This window comes from Dipodomys ordii, unplaced genomic scaffold, assembly GCF_000151885.1.
Source record: "Dipodomys ordii isolate 6190 unplaced genomic scaffold, Dord_2.0 Scaffold16, whole genome shotgun sequence".
NCBI lineage: Eukaryota > Metazoa > Chordata > Mammalia > Rodentia > Heteromyidae > Dipodomys > Dipodomys ordii.
In genome coordinates, this window is record NW_012267232.1 from 5,265,839 (window position 1) to 5,275,015 (window position 9,177).

Below are 9,177 nucleotides of genomic sequence, written 5' to 3' on the forward strand. Positions count from 1 at the left end.
ACCACATAAGCAGAAAAAGCCGGAAGTGGCACTGTGTCTCTAGTGGCAGAACGCTAACCTTGAGCTGAAGAGCTCAGGGATGGCGCCCAGACCCAGAGTTCAGGCCCCACGACCGACAAAAAAAAAAAGGTACCAACCACTGAGAGCGAAACAAGCTTTCTAAGACTATTACTGAAATTACTTGAGCTCTTCAACATGATTCAAGCCTGACTTGCTATTCCAATTGTATTGTGCTGTATCCTTTCCCATAACTGAATCTTCAAATACTTACTGATAAATACTGGGAAGTGCAGTTATGATAAATCGTCCACTCAGTCCTACAAATGAATACACAGCAGATTTTATATGGATCAATCATTGACTACTTAAAAGTTGATTTTGAATTATTAAAATGCTAAATAGAACATGAAAACAGCTAAAAGAGTTGGACCTTATAACAATGAAAATACAAACTATACACTTAAAGCAACTTTAAAAAACATACCACCACATATATATTAATTACTAAGTTTGTGCAACTAAACTATTGAAGACATCTTTAGATACATATAAGCACTTGATTAATTATATTACTGTGTGGCACTGATGACAGAGGATTAATTTCTTGGAACCTCAGCAAAATGGAGATAGCTCACAAAGTTAAGGATTAAATTAAATAACTGCAAATGTTGCAAGAGGTAAGTGTTTAATAAATAGTAGTTATTATTACCATTTGGGACAAGGCAGTGAGGAACCAAGGTTAACTACAACCAAGAACAAAACTGACTGGTCTGAGAAAGAAATAGCCTTAAAGGAAAAATCTACCACTAAGAAATAGCCTTAAAGGCAAAATCTACCACTTAAGCAAGGGACCACGTCAAGAGTGTAATTGACTCAACAATACTAACATTTTTATAATTAAGACCATATAAGATCTTGCTAAAAAAAAAAAAATACAAATCAAGACAACTTTGAGATTCCACCGCACACCAGTTAGAATGGCTAGAATCAAGAAATCTATTAACAACAGACACTGAAGGGGATGTGGCCAAAAGGGAATCCTACTGCATTGTTGGTGGGAGTGTAAACTTGTTCAACCACTTTGGAAAGCACTATGGAGGTTCCTCAAAAGACTACACATAGAGCTCCCCTATGACCCAGCAATCCCACTTTTGGGCATTTACCCAAACAATCACAAATAAGGTCATACTCAAGCTACCAGAACAACTTTGTTTAGCACAGTATTGTTTACCATAGCTAAGATATGGAACCAACACAGATGCTCCTCAGTAGATGAATGGATCAAGAAAATGTGGTGTGTATATATATATATATATATATATATATATATATATATACACACACACATCTATCTATCTATCTATCCATATATACATACAATGGAATTCTATGCCTCCAACAGAAAGAATAACACTGCCCCATTTGTTAGGAAATAGAAAGACTTTGGAAAAAATTATATTAAGTGAAGTAAGCCAGGCCCAAAGAAACATAGGTCCCATGGTTTCCCTTATTGCAATAACTAGTATATGTCTAGGACAAGCAGAAAAGGACAAAAGCTATGTACATATGACCACATAAGATGATGTTAAGTGAAATGAACCCCAAGATAGGGACACAAGAGGATTTATCTTTGTTGCTGTTGTTTTTAATGTGCTTATAATGTACCATGTGATTTTTTTGTTACTTTTGTATGTTCTTCCCCCATGGTATAACCCCTGTTTTCACTGCATTTGATTCCAGTGCCCTGAATCTTGTATATACATTTTTCTAACTTGGGAAGGGGAATGGAAATAAGAAAATACTGAAATAAGGATACAGGTTGACCCATTTTAACAATGAGATATACAAGACACTATGTTGAAAAGGAACTTTACAACTTTGGGGGTTGGGGAGGCTGGGAGGGAAGGGATGGTAGGGGAAAAGCAAAGGAGGAGGTAACAATGCTCTATAGGAAATGTACTCATTACCTTATTCATGTAACTGTAACTCCTCTGTGTATTTTTACAATAAAAAATATATACCAAAAAAAAAAAAAGATGATGCTAAGTGAAATGAACTCTAAGACATGGAAACAAGAGGTTTTTCTTTATTGTTGTTGTTTTTAATGTACTCTGTGATTTGTTTTTTCTTTTGTTTTTTTCCCAATGGTTTATCCCCTGTTGTCACTATATTTGATTTTGGTGCCCTGGGTACTGTATAAATGTTTATCTGAATTAGGGAAGGTGAACAACAAAATGGTGAGACAAATGACAAAGGGTAAACTAAGCCAACAGCAATACTCACAAGACAATATGTGCAACTTGCGAGAGGGGGGGCAGAGGAAAAGTGAGAGAAAAATGAGGGGGTAACAAGTTCTACAAGAAATGTACTCACTATCTTATGGATGTAACTATAACCATCTTGTATATCACCTAGACAATAAAGTTAACCTTTTTTTGAAAAAGAGCCTTAAACATCTTCAAATCATAGGTATTAAATCTGGAATTCATAGTCGAAGATTCAGATCTCCTCATTATAGAATGTGATGCTGACTCTACAAGGTAACTCAACCACATATACCTTATTCTGAACATGTATAGACAGAAATGATGCGTTAGTCAAAGTCCACTTGAACCACAGTGTTCTAGGACTTCTCAAAAGTATCTTACAAGTTAGTCTGGAGCCAGGAACACACACACAAAAAGAAATTACATGGGCAAGAATGGGGGTAGGGTAATATTTCCACAGTCCTTTAGAGCAACACATACAAGAAAAGAGCAGTATACATTACTAAAGAATTTGCCTTTAGCAGGCAATGCACTCTGGGTGTCCATCAGCAATGTGACAGGTCAAGTGGGCTTATCTAATTGCATTATTACCTTAAATAGCTACAGACTATTATGTTTACAAAACATAATGTAAGTGTATGCACTGTGGAAAATAAAGTAAATACAAAGAGAACTGGCAAGAAAGCAGAATCAACCAGATTTACAGTACCTGTTTGTTCTGTGACATCTACTTTTCCAACATTAACCTCAAGATCTTCTCCCCATTCAGCAAAACTTTCCCATTCTGGTTGAAGATTTTGACAAGCAGGACACCACGGAGCATAACTAAGAAATATAGTTATTTTTAAAAAAGTTAAATACTCTAATGTTCATGTAACTTAGGATAAAATATAAAGTAGTACGAGAATATTGTAAACAATATATGGAGAACTTTTTACTTAAATGTACTGAAAATAACGGCAGTTAATTTTATGTAGATGAAAGAAAGTTTTAAGTATAGTTTAACAATCTGGATATCAAGATAATAATGCTAACTAAAAAAAGTAGCTTAGAGAAAATTTAAGATATAAGGTTTTCCACATGAAAAACAGATCTTTCAAAACCTTTGGATTTTTCTATTAAGATACAGAAACCAAGAAACTCAAGGCTCTTTTAGAAATCACCTACTTTATTTTTTATTTTGTATGTGTGTTCTAATACTTTGAGGGCTTGAACTTAGGGCCCTGCACTCTCAGTGAGTTCTTTCTGTTAATGGCTGGACCTCTATCTTTAGTCACACCTCTAGTTTTGGTTTTTGCTGGTCAATTGGAAGGTAAGAGTCTCCATGATTTGCCTACAGAACTGGTGCTAGCTAAATCACAATCCTCATATTTCAGCCTGCTGAGTAGCTAGGCTGATAAGCATTAAGCCATCAGCACTGACAGTTTTATTTTTCTACTTCCATCACAAATGCAAGGTACTCAAAAAACATAAGGTGCCATGGGCTTTGATAAATAAGAAAACACAATCTTCAACTTAAAGCTATCATACTTCTGGGAAAGAATGACAAGAGAAAGTTGACCTATGATGAAGGTCTACTTATATATAGAACAGCTAAAAATGTACAATTTTTTTGTTGGTCAGGGGGCTTGAACTCTGGGCCTGGCACTGTCCCTCAGCTCTTCAGCTCAAGGCTAGCACTCTACCACTTGAGCCACAACAACACTTCTGGTTCTGTGGTGGTTAATTGGAGATAAAAGTCTCACAGACTTTCCTCCCTGTGCTAGCTTTGAGCCACGATCCTCAGATCTCAGCCTCCTGTGTAGCTAAGATTGCAGGCATGAGCCACCAGCACCTGGCAAATGTAACAATATTACTTCATAACCTAACCCCCAAACAAAACTTTGGACCAGTTTCTAAGACCCTGAGTTAAAAAATTCTATGTCCAACCATATTAGCATTCTAATTATGTCTCTGAAATTTGTTATCTTCCCAGGTCCTAATTTCTAATTTGGATTTTTCCACTTTATTTTGTATTCTCTTATAATTTGTATAGCATATATAAAAGAAGACAAGCTTGTATTTCAAGCCAATTTCCTTAACAGTAAGTTGAATAACAATGAAAACATCTCTCTAATAAAACTAATCAGAAATAGATTCTTCTGAAATAATTCATTTGTAATTTATTTATTTTTCTGGGGGGGGGTCCGGTCATGGGGCCTGAACTCTGGGCCTGGGCGCTGTCCCTCAGCTCTTCAGCTCAAAGCTAGCGCTCTACCACTTGAGCCACAGTGCCACTTCCGGCTTTTTTCTTTTTGCTTATGTGGTGCTGAGGAATCGAACCCAGGGCCTTGAGCATGCAAGGCAAGCGCTCTACCACTGGGCCACCTTCCCAGCCCTCATTTGTAATTTAAAACAGATGATTAGATATCCTTTCTTTTCAAGTTGTTTCTTATGCTTTGAAAACTTCTTTAAAAGTCAGAATCTGTAGGCAAGGAAAAAGAAAAACATTCTGGATTACAATTTCAGGTTAGATGTTAATTTGGATTATCCAGTACTTTGTTTTACTCCCCTTAGTACATGAATGCTGCTTTTATTCTGACCAAAAGAACTTAAAATGAATAATATTTCTCTGTATTTATATTTAAATTAAGTCATGAGTGCTTAACATATTGTTTATAACTACATACTTTATGGGAAAAATCTAAATATAAATAACAACAATGACTGAAAAAATGCTGTATCTGCCTGGCACTGATTGCTCATGACTGTAATCCTGGCCACTCAGGAGGCTGAGATCTGAGGATCACGGTTCAAAGACAGCCCAGGTAGGAAGCTCCCTGAGAATCTATCTCCAATTAACCACAAGAAAACTGGAAATGGAAATCAGAAAATGGAAGTGGAGCTGTGGTTGAAAGTGGTAGAGTCCTAGCCTTGAGTGAAAGAGCTCAGGGACAGTGCCCAGACCCTAAATTCAAGCCCAATGACCAAAAGGGGGAAAAATACTATCACTGGTTTTTATTTCCTCTTCCCTGCCCCTTCAACACAACATGTAAATTCATTTCAGAGTTGCAGACCATATGCATAATAAGCATTTTCTTCTATCTTACCCTCCATAAATATGTTCTAAGTGTGTGGGGGGTGGGAGTGCTTTTAACTATTCAGGAGTTCTCATTCAGTCTTCTGGGTTCTTCCTTGGGGAATGTCTACTTACACTTGCCCAACTATACCTATAATACAAGAAAATACCTAAGCCTTGTTAAAGGGTGTGATATATCACACAATAACTACATGCTTACAGTATAAGCCTAAAGTATAGAAATATCTGAACATGTCAGGTAAGTATTTAGACATCTATTTCTCTCATTTGTAAAAAGGAGGAAATTACTACACAGGGAGAATTTGTAGGACATGTAATAAGCTTGGCAGTGTCCCGTACACAGTTAATAGCCAATACTGGTGTTTTGTTGTTGTTGTTTTTACTATATCCTCTGTTAGTTTCCCCTCATATCAACACTATTTTCACTACCATCACTAGCTTATTATCTAAAACAAAAGCAGATTATTTCCTATCACAGCAGAAAGACAAAGTAGCATCGTCACACAAGACACATGCTTTTTTTTTTTGGGGGGGGGACAATAAATGATGACCTGGTGCCCTTAAAAAGCTTATCATAATTATGCTAGTATATTAATCTCTTAATACAGCATCACTTGCAAAGGCCCACGGGTCACAATTCAAAGCATTCTCTACACTGCAAAAGACACACACTCGAAGGAAAACCGGGATGAGGAATGAAAGAGAAAGGAAGCAAGTAACGGGGAGAAAACGAGGAAACAAAAGATTTAAAAGTAGCCCGATTTCAGCCAGGCACAAACAATGTTCTTACAAAAGTACCTACTTCATAAACATACACAACTAGCCCCAAATGCTAACAGGGCAAACAGACCCAACCTACTTCCTAGGGAGAGACCAAAGGCTTTGAGGAAAGGCTGTGCTACCCGGGCTCTCCTGAAGAGTCTGGCGGATATTTAAGTCTACAAACCCATCCGCTTCAAGATCACCCCCAAAACAAACCAATTACATATAATACGGTCAAGGGGGGTAACGGGCCCCCACCCACCCCCACCCACCTCATCTCACCCCACGCTCAAGGCCACGAAGGAGGCAAGTTCGAGGCTTGGAGGCGCCTCGACACTCCAGCGGGGACTTGGCAGGTGGAACGGGGGGGGACCCCGTGGAGGTGGGGACTGGGGGGCCGGGGCGCCCGCTCCGTGACAGGACGAGCGGGGTCCGGGGGGGGCGGCTTGAGCAAGGGGAAGGTGGGCAAGGCCGAGCGCAGGTGCGCAGGCCCACGGCCCGGAGCCCGGCCCCGCGGAGCCCGGCCCGCGCCGACCGCGGCCACCCCGCACTCACAATTCTATCATCCACTCGCCTTCCAGCAACTCCGTCCAGTTCTCGTCCGTGATGACGCGCACGTCGCTCCGCCGTCCGTCAGCCCGCGGAGCCCCACAACACAAAAGCACCGAGACGACCAGGGGAACCACGAGACGCCCCGAGAGCGACATGTCGCCTGCTCGCCCACCCCTCAGCCCGCGCGGCAGCCCCACCTCCCCGCACAAGCTCCCGCTTCCGGCCTCGTTCGCCGCTCTGCGCAGGCTCCTAGGGAGCAGACTCAGTGCGCATGTCTGGGCCTTGGATTCAGTGGCTGCGGGCGTGGAGAGAGAAGCGCGCCGTTTGGTTCGGCTCAGCACACAAAAGCTGTCTCTGGCCACCGTCGGTGGAGCGGAGCCACGCGATCCAATGAAAAGTGAGAAAGGGGGCGTGGTGAAGAAAGTGGGCGGGACTTTGAGGAAGTGTCTCTCCGAATACGTCTCAGCCTGTATTTTGGCGCCAAACGCTTGGCGTTTAAACTGACACCCGCGCTAGTGGGTAGTATAGTTACACTAAAGCAGTTTGCTAGAACCTTCAGAAGACATATTTGAAAAACTCTTCAATAAATTTGATGGAAAGCCGTGCTTCCGTGGCTCAGGACTGTAATCCTGGCAAGGCGGGAGCCTGAGATCTGAGGATGCCAGTGAGCAGGCTGAGAGACTCTGATCTCCCATTAACCACCAAAAGGCCCAGGAGCAGAGACATCTAAGGGACAGCACCCCGTTCTGGAGGCCCAGCCCAAGAACCACACCAAAACAACAAAACAGCGAATGGATTGTTGATGGTTTTTAAGCCGAATGATGAATGAATGGTTCCTCTCAGAGGGTGTATAGATAGAAGATGCACCGAGAATTTTCCTTTCCTGGTCGTGGGGCCTGAACTCTGGGCCTGGGCGCTGTCCCTCAGCTCTTCAGCTCAAGGCTAGCTCTCTACCGCATGAGCCACAGCACCACTTCCGGCCTTTTCTGCTTATGTGGACACTAAGCCACATTCTCAGCCCTCAGATTTCTTGACTGGTTGTCTCTCCTTGATTTCCAGACATTATCATGTCCTAGGATGCCATACTGGTCTCCTGTTTCTCTTCCTATCACCATAAGGGATTTATTGGGAGAAGGACCTGTGTAAAATCAGAATTAAAAGTTAGGAGCGGGCAGGGGATCATTCAGACTAAATTGTCAGTCTGACACCTGTGGAACAAGAAAGAGGCGGAGAAGAGCTTAGATTGCTGTCCTTATTAAGTCCTACCAGACCAACCAGGAGTCAAAATTGCCCATTGGAGGAACCCCATATCAGGTAGAAAAATCTGGCACTCATACATCTGTCCCTTAGCCATTGGCTTGAAGGGAAGGCAACAGCTGGGGGAAAGAATATGGCTTCAGCATTGACAATGGCAGCTTTGGATGACAGCAAGCTCCTGGCAGTCTTGAGTAGTGCCTCTCCATGACCATCACACAGGATATTACAAGTCATATGTACTAATACATATTTGATAAATGACTAGAGGAATAAGGTTAGGAGGCAATGCAGGGCACTAGAAATACGATGAGGATCCGATATATGATTTTTAACTTTCTAGTAAACTTTCAAAAGTAAAAATTTTTTTACTATTTTAAAACAATATGCTGGAAAAGATCCATCTAGCAATAACAAACTGTAAAGTTTAGTATTTCCAGTTACTCAGAGAGCTGTTACTAAAATTCACATACATACTATGGAGAAAAGCCTCAGAAAACATTCCAGAAACCAGAGGTAAGAGTGTATAATGGTTAGCTTGTGGGAGGGCAGATCTGTGTCCCACCACTGGCTTAGAAAGATGACTATGGCAGTTTCCCCTTTTCAGAGGATCATCAGTTACAACTACAGGCCATAGTGTCCTAGCAATATCCCCTATATCTGGCCCCCTATGACAGATACTAACCTTTTATTTTCTGGAGAAGTCTCTTCAGAAGAAAGTAGGGGTTAGCAGGAGAGGCCAGGGTGTTTACCGCAGCTAGGAGTTTCTAGAGATGGTTCCAGAAGGCATCTATTTAGCAACCATCTGGAAAGTATGTTAGTATTTTACCTGGTGTAATTTGACTGCCACATGGTGACCAAATACTTTATCGTAGGCTAGGATTATTCAGCTTCCTCTGATAATTGAAATATTAAATGAAAGATTATTAGACTTTGCCAGAGAACCATTTAGACATCCAGGTACAGAGAACAAAGAAAGGTTTATTGCTGGGAAGACTCTCACAAGGGAGAAGTGAGAAGAAGCACCTGCTATTGTCTGAGGTGACCTATATAACCTAGGAGGCTTGGGAGGAGCTAGAAGGTGCTAGGAGGTGGAGACCCTGGTGTGGATGTGTGGGCCAAGGGCTTCATCATGGCGGACTTATGGCTGCTATCCAAGTAGTAGCTAAGGGTCCTGCAGCTGCCCAGACCTGAAGGCCACTCTAAGGGGCTCTTGTGATAGCTGCCCCAGAGAAGTGCCACCCCAAGGTAAAGGGGGTTGGA

At 41.5% G+C, this 9,177-nt stretch overlaps 1 protein-coding gene across 1 annotated transcript in view; it reads right to left on the reverse strand.

The window, feature by feature from the left end:
• Tmx1 (thioredoxin-related transmembrane protein 1) overlaps positions 1–6,897 on the reverse strand; it is a 15,705-nt gene extending 8,808 nt beyond the window's left edge. Inside the window, exons 1-3 of the mRNA XM_013012354.1 lie at positions 6,664–6,897; positions 2,977–3,092; positions 272–317 (exon numbers count right to left, since the gene is read on the reverse strand). Of these exons, the coding sequence (XP_012867808.1) occupies positions 272–317; positions 2,977–3,092; positions 6,664–6,815 (314 nt within the window). The 5' untranslated portion in view covers positions 6,816–6,897. The remainder of the gene's footprint in view (positions 1–271; positions 318–2,976; positions 3,093–6,663) is intronic.
• Positions 6,898–9,177: the final 2,280 nt, after the last annotated feature.